The sequence below is a fragment of the Saccoglossus kowalevskii genome, chromosome 14 (assembly GCF_978046115.1).
Source record: "Saccoglossus kowalevskii chromosome 14, keSacKowa6.1, whole genome shotgun sequence".
NCBI classification, from domain to species: domain Eukaryota; kingdom Metazoa; phylum Hemichordata; class Enteropneusta; family Harrimaniidae; genus Saccoglossus; species Saccoglossus kowalevskii.
This window is the reverse complement of record NC_140654.1, coordinates 9,518,198-9,537,673: the sequence shown is the minus strand read 5'-3', so window position 1 is coordinate 9,537,673 and position 19,476 is coordinate 9,518,198. Positions and strand designations below refer to the sequence as shown.

Here is a 19,476-nt window from a genome sequence, read left to right as displayed (position 1 = left end):
ATAAGGTAGTAAATATTCAATGCAACTGTTGGCTTATATGTGGTTCTATTGGAGATAGAGCAAATATGGTAACTGATTTAATTGGAATAAACAGTGATGACAGAAATGGTACTTTGTTATAAATACGAGTATAGATTTTGCCACTAAGCAGGTATAAAAATGGTCACACTTTAAAGCACTCAGGGGCACCTCCCTACCCAGCTATGTATCATAGAAGATAATATTTGGTAATCGTAGTCCTAAATAACTATTAAAAATAACTAGACGTTTCGAGCAATGGCTCTTTATCGATATCATAGTAGAAAGTGCTATCGATAAAGAGCTATCGATAAAGAGCCATTGCTCGAAACGTCTAGCTATTTTTAATAGTTATTTAGGACTACGATTACCAAATATTATCTTCTATATATCATATTTATCAGTCCGAGCAGCGTTTATTTATTTATAAACTACTATTACAGCTATGTATCAACTGTTCCCCCCGGGACTTGATCTCGGTATCATGGGACAACGTGTACCAAACTATGGATCCTAACATACATATTCTGATAGTCTAGATTACAATACTTCTTTTAAAACGTTTCACGCTAACGCAAATAAACACGTCACAGTCCAGTTAAAACAATTTAAAGCCAGAGCACTGAAAAGTCTTGGACATCAATCAATACATCAACATTAGATTTTCAAATCTAGTTATGAGGAAGCGGTATGCGAATCACCGAAATCGCTTAACAAAATTAATAAAATACATTTGTACAGACCCAAATCTTATTATGGTACTATTTAGACCGCGATCCGAAAAATATAATGACATGCACCAAATTCCCATTATCTTCAATGTATAGAATCTGTCTATCGTTACGAGCTGAGAAAATAATCGAATGATTGTAAAAGTGTTTTTTTTTTATACACGCTTTTAATCACTGTGACTGTCCAGCAACCTGTTGAAAGTAATTAGTTTTTTTTTCTTGAACGTATTAATAGCAAGTTACGAAATTCAAGAAGAATATATATATCAATGCAAAACCACGTTGATATTCTAGTACTATTGATCAAAACTGCGCAAAATGTTTTCAACAGCTTTTACCAATGACAGGTTACCTAATTAATATACATTTCGAAAAATCACCGTATGTGCATGTGCACTTTGAAGCAACGTTTTAATGCAATAAAATCATGTGTTTTAGACATAATTTTAGGGCTTGTCCATTTCTATATAATCTTTGTGAGTTTCATTGAGCATTATTCTGTAAAAGTAACACAAATTGCTGATATGGTTTCATCTGTCTGTAAAATGGACGTTCTTGCTTCGACGATGGCCTCCGTCACATGCACTTTCCATCAGACCTGACAGCGCCCTCTCGTGCCAACCACTTTTGAAATAAATGTCGAAATAGGCTCTGTTGCATATTTTATTATTTAATTTTAACGCCCTCACCGGAAACACAAATCAGAAGTGTGTGTGAGCCTTAGCATTTATCGCTAGGGAAGGAAAGATGAACCAAACTCTTACCTCTAGGTTCTCTACTGTTTTTTTTTAATTAAAGCGGGGGAGTCGTCACCTGAGCATGCGTCAGATGGCCATAGCGTGTCTTTGTTTACAAACAAGCGTCTACCCATGAGCCTTTACGTTTTAGCGTGTGTTATCGTCCCTTGGGACTCAACTCCCGCGCGTGCGCAGGTGACGACTCTCCCGCTTTAAAGGGTGTTCGTCGTCGCGAGCGCGTTCATTTACCATTAGTTCTTTGTGACGTATGCAAGCGTGTAAAATACGTTGTTTATTATTTTCAACTTATTTATGACAGAAGTAAATGCTAGAAAATCATTGTTATAGTTATAAATATTGATAAACCTAGGAAGTGGATGTGAATACATTATAAATTAGCTAATAACATGCTGGTGCAATAAGAAATGTACATGCCCGAGTGAAGTTCAATATCTGAACGATGCACGACACACGAATACATTATTTGACGTACAGTACGCCAACCACACCTGGAGAACAAACATGGCCGCCTAATGAGTAATGTAGCGATCTCTGACGTTCAAAATATACGACTAATACTAGGATGGTTTCAGGCTGATTTAACAGTGTTGGGTCATTTGGTTCGTTTTTGTGTCGTTTGGCACGTTTTGAGCCATTTGTTGTTATAGAAACGCCATTCCAAAATCAAATGTTCTTAGACTAATGACATTGGCTGTTTATTCCATTGATTCGGGTCTTGGGCTAACTCGATCTAACTGATGAAAGTGATAACAGAGGGGTTTTTTTAACAATTATTTTAAACAGACAATATTTTCACGTAAATATTTGTTTGTAGGATCGCTGACATATGTTATGCGGGGTCACACAGAGTTCTACCTTGGGTCGTTTGCTTTTTCTAATTTTCGTCAACGATATATGTTATTCGTCTAATATTTTCAAGTTCAGACTTTTCGCCGATGACACGACGAATTCTTTTTTATCCGACAAATATATACGTAATTTGAACATAAGGAACTGATTGATACAATGCAAATAACAAATTACTTAATTAAACAACAATTTGTTAAATATGTATGTAGAAAGTTCCGTTTGCATAGTAGTATTTCATGTTATCCTATTTATTGCAAACTTTTTAACATTCCTCTTTTATCTAATAGGAGAACTATTCTCGATTTTCTCTTTTTATATAAAATTGTTAATTCTTCTTATGACTACCCTGCTATTTACTTTTATGTTCCAAATAGGTGCGAAGCATTTTTTAAAACTGACCGTTGATCAGTCAACTGCAGGAAGCATTCGCCACTTTTAAAGTGTATGATATTATTTAATGACATTTCATTTAAATGTAATATTGATATTTTTTCATCCTTATACTATAGTTTTAAATCTGTACTGTATAATTATTTTTAATTTTATTTTGTTACTTTGTCATTTTGATGTACATCTGCTTATTCTTGTATTTGTATATGTTTTCTTTATGTATTGTTTTTCCAGTTCTGTTAATGGGTTTTTCCGTTGAACTGTGTATTGAATAAATAAATAAATAAATAAATAAACTTAAAGGTGTGACAAAATTGAAGAGCAATTAACAAATTGAATGCGTCTTTGTGCTCGTTGAAAGCCTGGGAAGTGCACATTGACACACACACACAAAATAAGTTCTAAAATTGGTGTCATCGGACATTTAAGATACTTTTATTAATGCCTAATAATTCATTAATGTATTATTGACTCTATTGCTTCAAACAAATTAGACGCCTAATCACATATTCTAAAGCCTGTGGCCACACTTACCCTCTTTTTCAGAAACTGTTCATTCTAGATATTTATGAAGTAAAATGCAAACTAGTATGTTCACACCCTTGATCACTATATAAACGAGTTACTGCATACTTAAAGTACTAGGTCAAAATACTATTATAATTTGCTGTCTTTGAGAATAATAAACAAATCGTTACTTTACTACATAGAGCCTATGTTGAACGATTTCCTTTATCCTATTAAAAACCTAAAGTAACGCTCAAAGTTCTGCTATATAATTCTGCATATATCTACTCACAATAGCCTTGACTCCAATTTAATCTAGATTTAATATTATTATTATTTTTTTATTCGTTATTATTTGTTATTTGTGTCTATGTTAAATAGTGAATAAAATATGCAAATCAATAAATTAACAAATTAATAGAAATAAAACAAATGAAGCCTTAACTAAACAGGATTTTAATCATATTGTTTCAACTGTACACAGCTCTAAACAATGTTGAAAAATAGGTCTTCATTGCCAGGCCCGTAGTTTGGGGGGGTCGGGGGGGTCGGGGGGTTCGGTCGAACCCCCTAAATTTTGGAAGTGAATAGATTTATGATCGTAGATTAGAACATAATAAAACAAACAGTATTAATTAAAATAATTATCATCGTTTAAATCACTTGACTCAGTGAGGTAACTATCAGACTCGGTCGAAATAGCATAGTAATGAGCATTTAGGTGACAATGAGCTTTAAATGTCAATCGTGAAGTTACGCCGTCTCAGTTCAACACCTGCCAATCAAAACAGGTTGTTATAAATGGGCAAGCTTTTATTCGGTGATTCCGTGATGGTGTAATGAAGATCGCGTTCAAGCAGCTGATGTTAAATATTAAAGCAACATTGAAACAATAATGTAATGGTAGTCACTCTCTGAAGGATGTGGTGGTCCTGAATAGGTCCGTTTGTCTTGTGCTGGTGTTCGCTCAGTTAGTAAAGTGTGGGGTTCGAACGGGATTGAGACGGCAACACCACACTGTACTTTCATATTGGTTCATTAGTTTTGTATTCTTCAAGTTAATGATGGCATATATACTGTTTTGTTCTAAGTGTATCAGCCAAATGTAGTAAACTTATTGTATTAGTACGTGTAGCCTGTGTTATTGGATATAATGTACAGCTAAGGGTTGAAAATATCATTAAAAAAATGACGAAGATTTATCATCACAAGTTGTATAGGTCAAAGAGCTTCTTGCAGCCAAAAAATTATCCCACAGTGTTGCTTCAGCACTGAAACTATGCGATAAATCATATTTTTCAAACATATTTTTTTACACATTTTTTTGATGTCTTAGAAAATTTTCTTTATTTTTAGTGGGTTCATAAAAAGGAGATGTAGTCATTGAAGTTTATTGAGACCGCTGCTAAACTGCTACTATATGCATATTATTTTACTGCCCTCTAAAAACAGATTTACAGTGAACCAACAAATTTACGTACTGCAAGAAACTTGGTAGTATGCCATTGGTTAGTGCTTTTAATTTGTTTGATGCAATCATTGTGCCAGCTATTTCTTATGGTAGCGATATGGGGGTACCAAAATTCGGAAATCGAGAGGGTACAGACAACATTTTGCAGATATCTACTTGGCATTAATAGTTGTACAAACAATATAGCGATGTTGGACGAATGTGGAAGGCTGCAATTATGCTGTGGTTATTTCAAGCGTTGTATCTTATATTGGTTAAAATTAAATAATAAATAGCTGGAACCCCAAAACATGTTCTATCATGCTTAAACAAGTTGTAGATACTGCAAATTTCTTAGAGATATTTACTCAAAGAATAAAAAAAATGTTGTCAGCAAGAATGGCATACCTCAATTTCACAATCATCCAGGCTGTTTACTTTCGGAAAAATCAATGTAGTATTATAACCTGGGAGATTTATTGCCAAGCAATTATAGACTAAAATTTATACCGACGAGTTTTGGCCATAAACATAATGTTGAATTAGGCAGACACACAAAAATACAGTTAGATCAATAAATTTTTAGTTTTTGCAGTGATACGTTTGAATTTAGCATGGTAGACAATTGAAATTCACTTTATTTTTATATGTTCATTTTATATGTTCATTTTATAATGATCTAAGGGCTGATTTATGCAAATACTGACAGTCTGGGCTTACTTCGTCGCTACACAAACTGCCACACCATATATCAACTAGCTCTGTATCTTTTAATAGTTTTAAAGCGACGAGATAAATATTAATTCAGCTTAACTTAGTACCATATGTTTACCTGGATGTTGTATTGTTTTTAAAACGTGATATGCACTTTTCTACCCATTACATTTTGTACGATGTGGTGAGGCCCTGTACAGAAATAAAATTACATAATTGACTAATACTAAAATGAATAATTGTAGACAGATTTCGACATGAAATTGTGTCACTTTTATGTGCGCTAACATCTGTGAAGAGCGAAAAAGCTCGTGAGTAGCATTCTACCTTAAAATGCTTGGACAATAATGCTAAGATACGTACAGTCTTGTCTTTTTTGTGTACAACATTTTGCCGTAATGGATCAAGGGTGTGGGTGTGTTTGTGGGTGGGGAATGGCCTAGGACCCCTTCTCTAAAATGGTAAAATAGTTCAAAAATGTTATGTGGAATAATTTACCAATATAACACAAAGTAAACCAATTGAATTTAATACTGAGAATATAAAAATGTATGTAACAGAGCTCAAAAACACTTTTTGAATATTATAAATAAATTTATCATTTATTGTTGTTTTCGAACCCCCTATTCAAAAGTGCTGGCTACGGGCCTGATTGCGGATACATCCGGGGTACAAAGCAAGGCATACAACAAAGGTATCGATAGATGACCTTCTATAGGTCATTCTTATCACATTTCTTATTTTGATGTAATACTATAGTGCGAACTCTGTTTCCATAGCGTTTACGTGTTTATATCTATTAAACAATCAACTGTAAAGTCAACTATGATGGTTGTCTGATTGCCTCTATCCACTACACGTCTCCTTACACATGATATAATATAATATTTACTTATTTATTAAGATAATGATTAAATTACTGAACACATTCCAGCAGTTGAACATGATACCACTTGCAGCAAACATTCCGTATGTATTTGTATTTAAAGTATGTTGTCATTTGTCTCGTTCATATTTTTGTGACTTATTTGGTCGAAATAAATAAATAAATAAATAAATAAATAAATAAATAAATATGTACATAATAAACTGTAAAAATAAAATATTTATCTGCTCAATCTATGAATGCATGAATGAGATTGATATGCGTTGAATAATGTTAACCTTCTGTGAGATAGAAGAACTGGACGACGTTGATATGGGTGAAGTCAATGCATGGAAATAATAGTCACCTCGATATGAGATAGATAGATGGCTGGACGAGGCTGATATGGGTGGAGTAAATATAGAAATAATGATTTTCTCATATGCGATAAATGGGCTGGATGAGGCAGTTCTGGGTGGAGTAAAATTTAGAAATAATGACCACCTCCTAATTGAGGGTGGAGTTAATATAGAAATAATGACCACCTCCTAGTTGAGGTTGAATATAGAAATAATGACCACCTCCTAGTTAAGGGTGGAGGAAATATAGAAATAATGACCACCTCCTAGTTGAGGGTGGAGGAAATATAGAAATAATGATCATCTCCTATGACATAGATTGGCTGAATGAGGTAGATACCGGTGAGTAAATATATAAATGGCGGTAATCTCATATGATGGTCTCAGTAATAAGAATAAAGCTATACTGCCTATTGAAATCAATGTTACATTTTATGTTTAAAGTATATATGGAATAGTTATTTTCCTGTCATTATTTCACGACTGGTGATTAAACTTGTATAAATAGCGCCACCTATTGACTAAACCCTTGCCATCTTTAAGTCTGGTCGGCCCAGGTAGTGTAATCATGTGACGGCGATTTGAATAAAAAATGGATTATTATAAAACAACATCAATAATTAAAAATAATTCTATTCCGATTACAATTTGTGAAATGAGAAAAAGTAAATATTTAACAATTTGATCCACACGGTGCCTTCCACAAAGGAATCCCCAACATTGTTTTCATGTTAATATATTTACATTTTAAAGTATTTAATATCATATTCTGTATGCTGCTTTAAAAAAAATAGATTGAAAAATACGGCAATCTATAAATCTGACAGAATTACGTAATGGATTCCTCCAACATCAATCTTCACGGTATTTGAAGAAGACGATATGCAAATCTGTATTGGTTGCGAATGAGCATGGCTGTCACGTTTGACATTCGGGGAACCCAAACTAATTTATTTATAAAAAACCTCACTTGTATGAATTCATGATAGTCACATTTTCCAAGGAAACAATTTTTCATTGATTTTCATCTTGAAATTTTTGCTCAAAAAATATACAAATTCATAAAAATTTTCCAAGATCCTATTGCAATTTAATTGGCCCTTGTGTGGGCTGACCTTTGACATCAGCAGCTGACAATTGCATCAGATGTAAACATTGTATTATTGTATTGGCAGTATTGCTGATCATGTATTCGTTTTAGATGTCATCCATGAAACATAACTAAGATAAGAAACCAAACTACTAGTAGAATAGACTAAAATATTGACAGTGGAGAAATATTTCACTCACATGTAACCCAACACAATTAAATAGCAGGAAGAGATTTTTTTATCACGGAAATATGAACTTGTATTGCATTGTTAGAAACAGCTGCTCTGTCTCCGCCATCCTGCTCAACATTTTCCATGTGCCAATGATTGATGGAGCATTATAATCCTGTCAAATTAGAATGTTTCACTAAATTATACGAATGTTCTACTTTTAAAAATCATCCTGTAGTGTCATAAAAATGTGGCTTTTGTAACGCTACTATGTTATAAACTTTCAGCCAATTTAAAGTTCAACTTTTGAAGTTATAGATGAAATCATTTTCTTAATTTCTGACAACAAATTCTAGGATGTCATACTTTACCCATAATCCTTTGCCGAAGAATCAAGATGGCGGACTACATAAATGTAACTTGCATGTTCTTACATTACATTAGCCTGACAAGTTGGCGTCGGTGGCGCCACCAACGGTGGGGATCGCAGCAGTCCAGGGCGTCACCTACGCCAACTTGTCAGGCTAGTTCTTACATTCATACATGGGAGTATTATGTTGTTAGCCTTGACTTTCCCTTTAACTATTTTAGATATGTATACAATGCTCTGCTGTCCTATATGAAAAAGGTGAACACAACATCCAAAATTTGGCTAATGACTTTAAATGGTTGAAATAAAATAGTTGACCAAAGGACCATTAATGTTACGGGCACAAGGACCCAGCTAGACCATACACTCACAAGTGGAGTAGGCTTCATCCTCTGACTGTAAAACAGAAGGAACATCACTGGTGCAACTACAGTGGAGGAAGCATGTCTTGGGGAGGGCAGTTGACAATCAGCCAAGACAGCTGGAGAACATAAATGCCAACAATTGATCTCAAAGACAACCAAGGACTTGGTGATAGAAAAGAAGAGAGCAAAAGATGTGAGGGATTGCCTTGAAAAAGATTTCCACAAGCCGCGATACTTTGATTTGACAAGATAGAGTGCCAAGAAGGACCAGCAGAAGTGGTTGGGAGATATGGGAAAGAAAATGAAACAGGCTGTAGACCGAAGTTATACCAGGGAGTTGTTCCAATTTGTTAAAAAATTATCAGGGTTAAATGCTAGTCAGCACCAATTACCAAAACAACAGATAGTATTTCTCTAACTGGCAGGAAAGATTGTCAAGCTATTTCAAGGACATGGAAAGAGTCATACACTACTAATCAGAAGACCATATAGGGAAGAGAAACTGCAGAAACTGGAGAAGACAAGAACGCAGCAGATAACTTGAAGAAATGCAAGGTGACAGCACCAGATGGCATACCAGCTGAATCTCAACAGTGTGGATCAGATATCTTTATAGCCCAGCTTCATCACCTTATTACAGGGATATGGGTGGGTGGGTGGGTGGTTGGGTGGGTGCGTGCGTGCGTGCGTGCGTGCGTGCGAGCGTGCGAGTGCATGTGCGTGTGCGTGTGCGTGTGCGTGTGCGTGCGCGTGCGTGTGCGTGTGTGTGTGTGTGTGTGTGTGTGTGTGTGTGTGTGTGGCTACATTTTGCATATACAATGATAATCACTACACTTCCATACAATATGGGTTACAACCCAAATAGATAAATACAAACTGAATGCATTATGTTACCTCAGAGGGATCCTGAGAGTGCAATGACTCCAACAAGTTCACAAGTTGGTTGAGAGAACTCAACAACCAGCATTGTCACACTCTAGGGAAAAAGACGACTATGATTAAACCATGTATGCCGTATGGGACCAGAGTGGCTACTTATATAGGGCACTGATGAATTGGTATCAGAAGGAAGTAGGCAGTCAGTTAAGGAAGGGGGGGCACACAAAAAGATGGAAGGAAAGGCAGTTGAGAGGGAAATGAGTTGCAGTCACTGGTGACATCCATTCCCTTGTTGTAGTTTGACAAGAGTGGAGAAAAATATTCGAACTGGTAGTGCTGCAAGAAAAACATTGGATGTTGCTGATCGATTTAGAGTTTTGTTTTCTTCAACTGTTTGTGCATTGACCTCAAGCACTGGCCAATTACTGTCTGATAACTGAGCAGCATGTAGTACCAATCTACCAATGAAAACACAGCATTTCGATAAAATGCAGTGCACAATATTATTAGTTCAATGCAATTATGAATGCATTATTTTATTGTAAATATAAGTACCTGCTACATTTTTCAAACCCCAACAAAAACATGATAAAATATCCCAATGAGAAGATACACTGATCTTGTGCCTGGTAACAATTGAATATTAATAAATTTTTGTTTAATTAAAAAAAAAGTCAGCTCAAAATTACCACCGTAAATGTTTGTAATACAAGATTTCATCAATATTATACATTGAAATGAAGCACCAACTGAACTGAGAAACACGTCCAGTTTACAGAGGTCTTTTATACAGTATAACCTGTCTAAACTGATCAAAAATAAGTCTGTTCAGTTTATAGAGGAGTTTCATACATTGAAACCCATCTAAACCGAATACCAAGTGTGTTATATACATACATCAAAGTTTCACATAAACTACCTACTTTTCTTGTAGCAGAACTTGCCTATATCACAGTGTCTTGTTATACCATAGTTATTCACTGAAGCTTTTGATCAAAAAATATTAGTTAACACTATATTGTCATTATGGGCCACCATAGTGTGCAGTTTGTCGTTATGGGCCACCATAGTTTGCTTATGTACTGTTGTATTTTTTCACATTTTATGCTTTCGTTTCCCCATCAATTTCTTATCTAATTCACAAAGTTGTTGCAAAAATCCTTCATTTGGACCAATATTTCGTTTCTGTTTTACTGTCCGTGTTGCTTCTTGTGCCGACATGTTATGATACAACATTAGGTATGCTATAGTTGTACTAGCTGCTCGGCTGAATCCCATGTAACAGTGGACCAGTACCTTTCCTATCAAACAAAACATAGGTAAAATATTAGAACCTTGCACCATTACATTTTCACAACATTATAGATATTAAATTTCACCAAGTGGCGAGTCAGAGGGTTATGTGTACCCTCCTAAACCAGTGGTTACGTCAATGACATCATTGTAAAGATTGTGAAGCCCCCCCCCCAATGAAACATCCTGAATGTGCCCCTATTCACAGTAGGCACTTTGTTTCTGAAGGATCCGAATGTTTTTTCCTGACTCATGAAACTCACAGAAATTTATCTCACACTAGGATAATGATTTACAGAGTATTTCTTCAGTGAGACGAAATTTAGTCAACGCATAATAATCTTGTAAGGAAAAGAATATTATTCAGGCTATAAATCAACGATTAGAAATGGTTAAAAAAAATGTTCAATCACTTTTTGAGTTAAATTTTATTTAGAATAATGTTTTGCTGTAAATGAAATAATTCAGTTTTTTCTAATTTTGACGGTTACATTTTTTATTTTTAGTTGGGGGGGGCATTGGACACCCCCTAACATCTTACTCAAACATAACATTTCTTCATTGGCACAAAACATAACCACAGTATAAGAATCTTGCATCTATGGAAATCATCATTTTTTGACAGCGAAAAAGAATATTTGCATACAGCCTTTATTGAATCTAATATTTATATTTTAATGAACTTACCGTTATCATTCAGTGCTTTGTGAATAAATTTACCAGTTTCTTCCCAGAACCGACTAAGATTAAAAGTACTGACATCATCTGCTTTTATCCCCTTGAACTTTATTCCAACACTCTTAAAAACAAAAAGACATGTAGATTGTTATTAAATTTGTCAGGTATATATATATTCAGTGAATTTTTCGATCAAATACGTTTCAAACAAGTTCTTACTATATCATAAATCAGAATATGCTTATTTTTCATTCTGAACTTGATCACCGGTACATTGTTTTAGTTACTGAGAGTAGTTCCATGTACATACTTAAAAGTCAAGCAGAAAATTTACAAGAAATCAGATTTTTAGCTCAGCTGTCGACTTTGTCAAGCGGAGCTTATCATATGAGTGATTGTCCGTCGTCGTCCGTGTCAATGTTTTACTTTTTCAACTTCTTCTTAAAAACTACAAGCCTGAATGCTTTGATACTTGGTGTATATGTACCTTGGGTAGGCATCTTTTAGATTTGTTCATTTCATGATGATATCTTCAATTCTCTAATTATAATATTTTTGTCATTTTTGGTAAAAGGTGATATTTTCGACTTTTTGTTAAAAGCGACAAGTCCAATTGCTTTGATGTTACATATATAGGTACTACATGTGGTTCTAACTCAGATTTGTTCATTTTGTAATGATATCTTTAATTTTCTAATTTTGGTGAATATTTTTGTCATTTTTGGTAAAAAGTGATATTTTCGACTTCTTGTTAAAAACCTCAAGTCCAATTGCTTTGATATTACATATATAGGTACTACATGTGGACCTCTCTCAGATTTGTTCATTTTGTAATGATATCTTTAATTCTCTAATTTTGATGAATATTTTTGTCATTTTTGGTAAAAAGTGACATTTTCCAATTGCTTTGATATTACATATATAGGTACTACATGTGGTTCTAACTCAGATTTGTTCATTTGGTAATGATATCTTTAATTCTCTAATTTTGATGAATATTTTTGTCATTTTTGGTAAAAAGTGACATTTTCCAATTGCTTTGATATTACATATATAGGTACTACATGTGGACCTCTCTCAGATTTGTTCATTTTGTAATGATATCTTTAATTCTCTAATTTTGGTGAATATTTTTGTAATTTTTGGTAAAAAGTGATATTTTCGACTTCTTGTTGAAAACTGCAAGTCCAATTGCTTTGATATTACATATATAGGTACTACATGTGGACCTCTCTCAGATTTGTTCATTTTGTAATGATATCTTTAATTCTCTAATTTTGGTGAATATTTTTGTCATTTTTGGTAAAAAGTGATATTTTCGACTTCTTGTTAAAAACCGCAAGTCCAATTGCTTTGATATTACATATATAGGTACTACATGTGGACCTCTCTCAGATTTGTTCATTTTGTAATGATATCTTTAATTCTCTAATTTTGATGAATATTTTTGTCATTTTTGGTAAAAAGTGATATTTTCGACTTCTTGTTGAAAACCGCAAGTCCAATTGCTTTGATATTACATATATAGGTACTACATGTGGACCTCTCTCAGATTTGTTCATTTTGTAATGATATCTTTAATTCTCTAATTTTGGTGAATATTTTTGTAATTTTTGGTAAAAAGTGATATTTTCGACTTCTTGTTAAAAACCGCAAGTCCAATTGCTTTGATATTACATATATAGGTACTACATGTGGACCTCTCTCAGATTTGTTCATTTTGTAATGATATCTTTAATTCTCTAATTTTGGTGAATATTTTTGTCATTTTTGGTAAAAAGTGATATTTTCGACTTCTTGTTGAAAACCGCAAGTCCAATTGCTTTGATATTACATATATAGGTACTACATGTGGACCTCTCTCAGATTTGTTCATTTTGTAATGATATCTTTAATTCTCTAATTTTGATGAATATTTTTGTAATTTTTGGTAAAAAGTGATATTTTCGACTTCTCGTTGAAAACCGCAAGTCTGATTGTTTTGATACTATACATATTGTTCATTTTCTAATGATATCTTCTGTTCTTTAATTGAAATGTGTATTGCTAACAGCGGAGCTATCTCAGCCGAAAGGCTGCTTGTTAATAAATACTATAATTTCAATTTCATCTTCCTAACATTGGGTTTAAAGGGCGGCAGTCGTCATGCCACGTCTTGTTCAATACGTGATTCATAGCGACATATATACCCATGTAAAATACATTGTTTATTTACATGAAATTCGAACACATGCTACGTGATGACCACCACGCTTTAATTTTAGTAAATCTGATAGCGTGGGAATATTCACAATGCTACAAAGGAACAATTTATACTGCATGGAATGTTATTGTTCTACATGTGTTTAGTTCTTCTAATAAAGTATGAACTCAACAATATCGGTAAACGGTTTCATCTTTATTAGAATCCCGTTCACAGAAATATAGACTGCACAGCTCCAGAAAACACACGGAGCATGTGACACAAAGTACTGCACATGCGAAGTTCACTACAAAATGGTCAACTGGATGTATACCGCAGTGCATGCTAGAGGGTTTACCCCATTGCATGCTGGGAGTTTGCACACACTATGTAGATCAAAACATATTATATTATTATTATATAATAACCAAGCTTGAAAAAGAAATGTTTTTATCATTTCTATGCAGTTCTGTACAAGCTTGCCCTATAATGCATACCTGCACGAGTCTTTTATCATCTTTCTTAAAACTGGTCTCACATCCACATGTGTGGGTACAAGTTTATAAAGGAAACAATACAATCTGCAGTTTATCTTCGCATATTTACAAGGTTTTGATTTGGCGTATTATAATTATCAGAGAAATAATTAAGTCCTATACGGTAATCAGGTATTATAAAAGATTTAGGAGTGCACAACTTCATTATTAATAAACCCCCAAAAAAAGAATTTTAATTTCATTATGTTTTTTTAATAAAGAATATTTTTATTAGTATTTATTATTTACTCAACCTGTATACAATCAGAGGTACATTACTTGGGGTTTGCAACTCGCATAGTACTGTATGGTGACATCATGTCAAGATCCCATTCAAGTCTCTTATCGTAGATAGCGAGACTGAGGCTACGACCTTCTGACATGACACATATCAATGTTCAAGGTTTGTAATGAAAAAATAAAACTTTTCTTGTCACTATCATAGTGAAAAATGTAATACATCGAAAATGTACAGAAAATATAGTTCTCGTAATCCGTCATATCGTGGGCAGCTATTTTGATCCACCTGGACATCCCAGTATCCTAGTTACCTCGGGCATGCGCATTCGCATTTTTCTGAGTTGGAACGCTTATGCGAGAGCGAGATTGTGACGGGGTCTTGGTATCATGTGACCGTAGTTGCAAACCCCAAGTAATGTACCTCTGATACAATTCATTTACAAAGACATGGTGATTTGATATGTTGATATGAACGAAACAAAAGACTCACCTTATAGAATTGTGCATCAGTGTTCACTTTACCCAGAGATTCTCCCTGTGCAACATTTAATACATGTGTTATACCAACTGATTGTAAACTAGGTCTATCCAAGGCAAAAGAACTGGAAAATAAGAAATAATTTAATATATAATTTATAAAATTCACAAACTGAAACTGCCGACACAGGAATCGCAGACTCAACAGGCGTTTCCCATGTGCATGGATAAGCATAATAAAACTTGAAAAATACAATGAACATTGTGATGTGAATACTGAGTAAATTTGCAGAAAAATTAAACATTTTGATCTTTTTTAAAAATTACTTTATACCAACTGATAGTGGATTATTCAAAGCAAAAGAGCAGTAAAATAAGAAATAATTTATATTTGCTTTACAAGATGAGTCCAATTGTTCAAGGTGTGTTGTTGAAAAACAAGGAAACCATTGTGTTAGACTAGAATAAAATATGCCTGTTTCTGATTTTGGTAATTACATAAAATTGAGCAAGTAACAGTATTTTTTTAGGTTATATACTGCAATTGACTACCCAGTGACCTAAACTCAGAAAATCATGATTACAGTATGTACGAATTTTAGAAAAAAATTTCCATAAAAATTTAAAGATTTGAATTATAAAAAATTGCACAGAAAGAAATTGACAGGCTCTGAAAATAAATTAATTAAACATTGCACATGCACACACAAATTATCATACGTATTTTATGTTGTCTAAATAGTTGTTACTTTTTAACAAATACACCTGCATAATTCTGATCAAGATGGAGACAATGTCAAGTTTTGTCCATTTTGTCTAGAATTATTAAAAATATATACACTAAAAAAATATAAAATATTACATCTAAATTTTGACAGGCACTTGTATGGCATCTAAAGTTTACAAATATAAAAAAATATTTGCCAGAACACGCTAAAACATAAAACAGAAGTTGTTTATGCCAACAGGCAGGACATATAGTTCCAATTACCAAAACAACAACATTGCCAGGTGAGTATTTGTTAAGCGCACCCTGCAGATCGTTAAGCGGTCAAATCAACCTCAATAGGAAACGTCAAACTAAGAATGGGTGACTCGAACATGTTGAATATAAATAGAAAATCGTGATTTGATTGCCTTTCAATTTATTTTATTCAATCATATAAATTACAATATAATACTAGTAAATGGCAAAGTTATCTTCTGCAAACAAAATGTATGTACAGACACAGTATGAAATGTCATGACACAGTCACTGGTGTGTCTGGTACATGTCACAATGCTTGTAAGTGAGTGCATTTTTTGACACTTTTTAAAACCCAGATTTTTTTAATAATTCAGAATAACAAAAAATCCATCATTAACAATATATGATTTTTTCAGCCTATGTCACCAGGCTAGAATTTGAGATACTGTAGAATACTTTATTTTCGCTTGGAATTTATTTTCGCTATTTTCACTGAAGGGATGATTCCGTGAAAATAAAATCCAGTGAATATACTTTTTTTCCTATATTTCACATTAAACTCATCAAAAATCAGTGAAAATAAATTCCATACAAAACGCCCAAAAAGCCTTTTCATCGAAAATTAATTCCAGCGAAAATAAAGTATTCCACAGTATTGCATAATATCTCTGCCATAGGAACCTATGGTAAAAGCATTCTAATAGTATCAAAATGGCGACTTTCCAATAAAATACAACCATCAATTTCACGAAAAAAAGGCTGGTGAACCCCAACTTTTTTTAAGACAATATCCTTATATTGCATTGGAGTATAGTTTATTGCAAAATGAATGAATTCTGTATATTTTAATTTATGAGTAGGCTTCGACCTTAAGATACTCTTACTTCATCAAAATTGACCATCATCAAAGGTGTTTAGCAAATTATTAGGCGTGGAAATACTATTTAATATTTTGCAAAGTTTTGACATCATTATGACCTTTGTTTATCCTGACTTTATGTTTGATTTCAAGTATAACACTGGATCTAAGAGTAAACGTGAAATAATCTATTGATGTACACACCCATTACCAATATAAAGTCGTGGCCATACTTCATTATGGTCTTCCGTTGGTAACTGGAAATATCCGGTTGACGGCGGATGTAGAATGTTATTCAATTCTGCAACAGTGCAACCAGTATTATCTTGAGTGGTTGCCATGACTACCAATTATAATTACACAAATCTATAAATGATAGATACATTATTAGAAGATAATAAAACACAATTGTGATATATGGTATTGTATTTACATATCTTTCCATCACTGCCTCCATTTTGGTTTTACATGTGACACTGAAATATCAATATCTGCATTTTGAAAACTGCATTTTCATAGTCACAGGGACCTTTCCGAAATGTTGTCCAGACAGATTTTCAAAATTGAATAGTTTGATTGAAAAATGACATGCTTTGTATCAAAGTCAGTGGAAAATAGCTAATGAAACTATCCACTTTCAATTACTTTGGTAATTAATACTAATTATCAAGTTTAGACAAGGATATTAGGAAAATTGGCTGAAGATACAATGATGCTAAAAACAACATGTTAAAAATGATGTTAAAAACAAAATGGCTGTCAGTCAATCATTTTTAAACAAATTTGGGAAAAACAATGATGTGCATCAAGGACCCATTATGTTTATACCAAGTTTGAATGAAATATGTCTATGTACGACCAAGATCCAGTTCCCGAATGGCAGAAATGCTTGATTTTAATGAATTTTAACACTAAAATGGCCACCATTCAGCCATCTTGAAATGGATCATGAAACAAATGCATGTGTATCTGTATGATGCACGGATGCACAGAGGTGAAATTATAAGTCCCTGTTTTCGACGTCAAAGTAGATTGGGACAATGCCTTGATTTAAATATGCATACTAATGTTTCAGAAACAAGAAGGAAGATTACAGGAAGACCAAGAAAAATAATAAAGACAGAGGTTGGGGGAATGGCGTAGGGGATGATCATGATATTAAAGTCAATTTTTATTTGCTCCAGAGGGTGGGGCACAATACAATTGGTGACTTCATATATTTGTGTGTACCACATATCCTGAAATGGGGGTGGGTCAGTGTTTATTCTGAAAGTTGTAAAAAAAAATTCAGACCCTAAGTCGATCCAACCATGGAGGTAAAAAAGTGTTTACCTTCATGATCCAACCCTCCAACACCCCTCAAATTCAATTGTATATTCCCCTCAGGAGAACTTTACGTTACTTCAACAAGAAAGGCATAAATAACTGGATTAGGGGGGTAAGAGGGTTAGGGATTAAATGTGGGATTGGGGGGGGGGTACAGAAGGAAGTCTCAACTCAATGTAGGCCGAACTAATTTCACTGTGACAGCTCGTGTGCATTGTATTGCCCATACGTTATGGTCTAAATATAGCTCTTCCGTAGGTTTCACTGTTGAAGGAAATGCGTTTTGACGTGAATATACATCGACTTTATACAAGTTCTCTTATACAGTGACTTTCCGTTGAAATGTGGATTTTTGCGTTTCGCGGTGTGTGAGAACCCCATCATGCTTGAGAATTAATGTACAACAAACAGAACAAACTGCACACAACAAGTTTACGGCGATCACCATATCCGGTCGCTATTCGTTGGTATGTACGACATGGCAATTAATATGTAGCGACCGGCACATTAATCTAAAACTACATCTATTTTTTTGTTAAGAAGTTGATAAATCAAAATTACGTACAGTTTTTGAGTTTGGGTTATTTACACGTCTCACTCTCGTTGCATAGGCGGCAGAGGCAGTCTACAGTTCGTCTGCGTGTTTCTTCCTCGATCTGTAACCCTCTACACAGCGACCTCAATCGACATTCGCTAGAATTGATGTTTGTTGTTGAAAGGGGCGCACCTATATACTGATTTTGCGATTTACAAACATTTAGCAAAACCATATTGCAGCAAAAATGTCTAATGTTTGACTTGACACAATAAATATTATTGCAGTTCAGGGAGAAAATAAATTAATATATACGCTATATGTCGTGTATCCACATGCGACGACAATAGTTGGTGTTTATTTGCATGGAAATAAATTGAACTAATATTTTTGGGTAGAAACCTATTTTTGTGTTTATTCATTTAAAGAGCGATGGTCGTCGCTACGCGTTCAGTTCGATGCAAGTGATCTTGATTTAAGAACGAAAAACTAATTTTAGTTTGTAAGTCACACAATTTGAATACAAATTTATGTTCATAGTCATAGTCTATTGAACTTTCAATGTTCCAGTTTACTGCCTCCACATACGAGAATAATGGACGAATACACCGTACGATGGAAAACAATTTTACACAGGTATTTGAACTACGAGTTGTTTTGTAACATAGCAATCGCGTAACATATTGGCTTAGTGATAACATTATGTTATACATGTTGGCTTAGTGATAACATTATGTTATACATGTTTCAAAATTAAATATATTTTGTATGAAGTTTTTTTTGTATGTATGTATTGCTATGCCACATTTGAAACGCAATCTAATTAAAATAAAAATCCTAGTTTAGACTATTTAAATTTTGTATAT

General features: G+C 33.8%; 1 protein-coding gene across 1 annotated transcript; it reads right to left on the bottom strand.

The window, feature by feature from the left end:
• Window positions 1–10,587: 10,587 nt before the first annotated feature.
• On the bottom strand, window positions 10,588–18,745 carry LOC100372524 (dual specificity protein phosphatase 3-like). The gene is made up of 5 exons (XM_006817712.3): window positions 18,641–18,745; window positions 16,954–17,115; window positions 14,937–15,048; window positions 11,498–11,609; window positions 10,588–10,818 (listed from the first exon to the last, which is right to left on the bottom strand). The coding sequence occupies exons 2-5, from the start codon at window positions 17,088–17,090 to the stop codon at window positions 10,613–10,615; spliced, it is 567 nt and encodes a 188-aa protein (XP_006817775.1). The 5' UTR covers window positions 17,091–17,115; window positions 18,641–18,745; the 3' UTR covers window positions 10,588–10,612.
• Window positions 18,746–19,476: the final 731 nt, after the last annotated feature.

Coding starts and splice junctions, on each gene's coding strand:
- LOC100372524 (XM_006817712.3), bottom strand. CDS start 17,090: ATGGCAACCACTCAAGATAATACTGGTTGCACTGTTGCAGAATTGAAT. Junction 11,610..14,936: donor CTGATGCACAATTCTATAAG/GTGAGTCTTTTG, acceptor TTTGTTTTTAAG/AGTGTTGGAATAAAGTTCAA. Junction 10,819..11,497: donor CAAAGCACTGAATGATAACG/GTAAGTTCATTA, acceptor TTTGTTTGATAG/GAAAGGTACTGGTCCACTGT.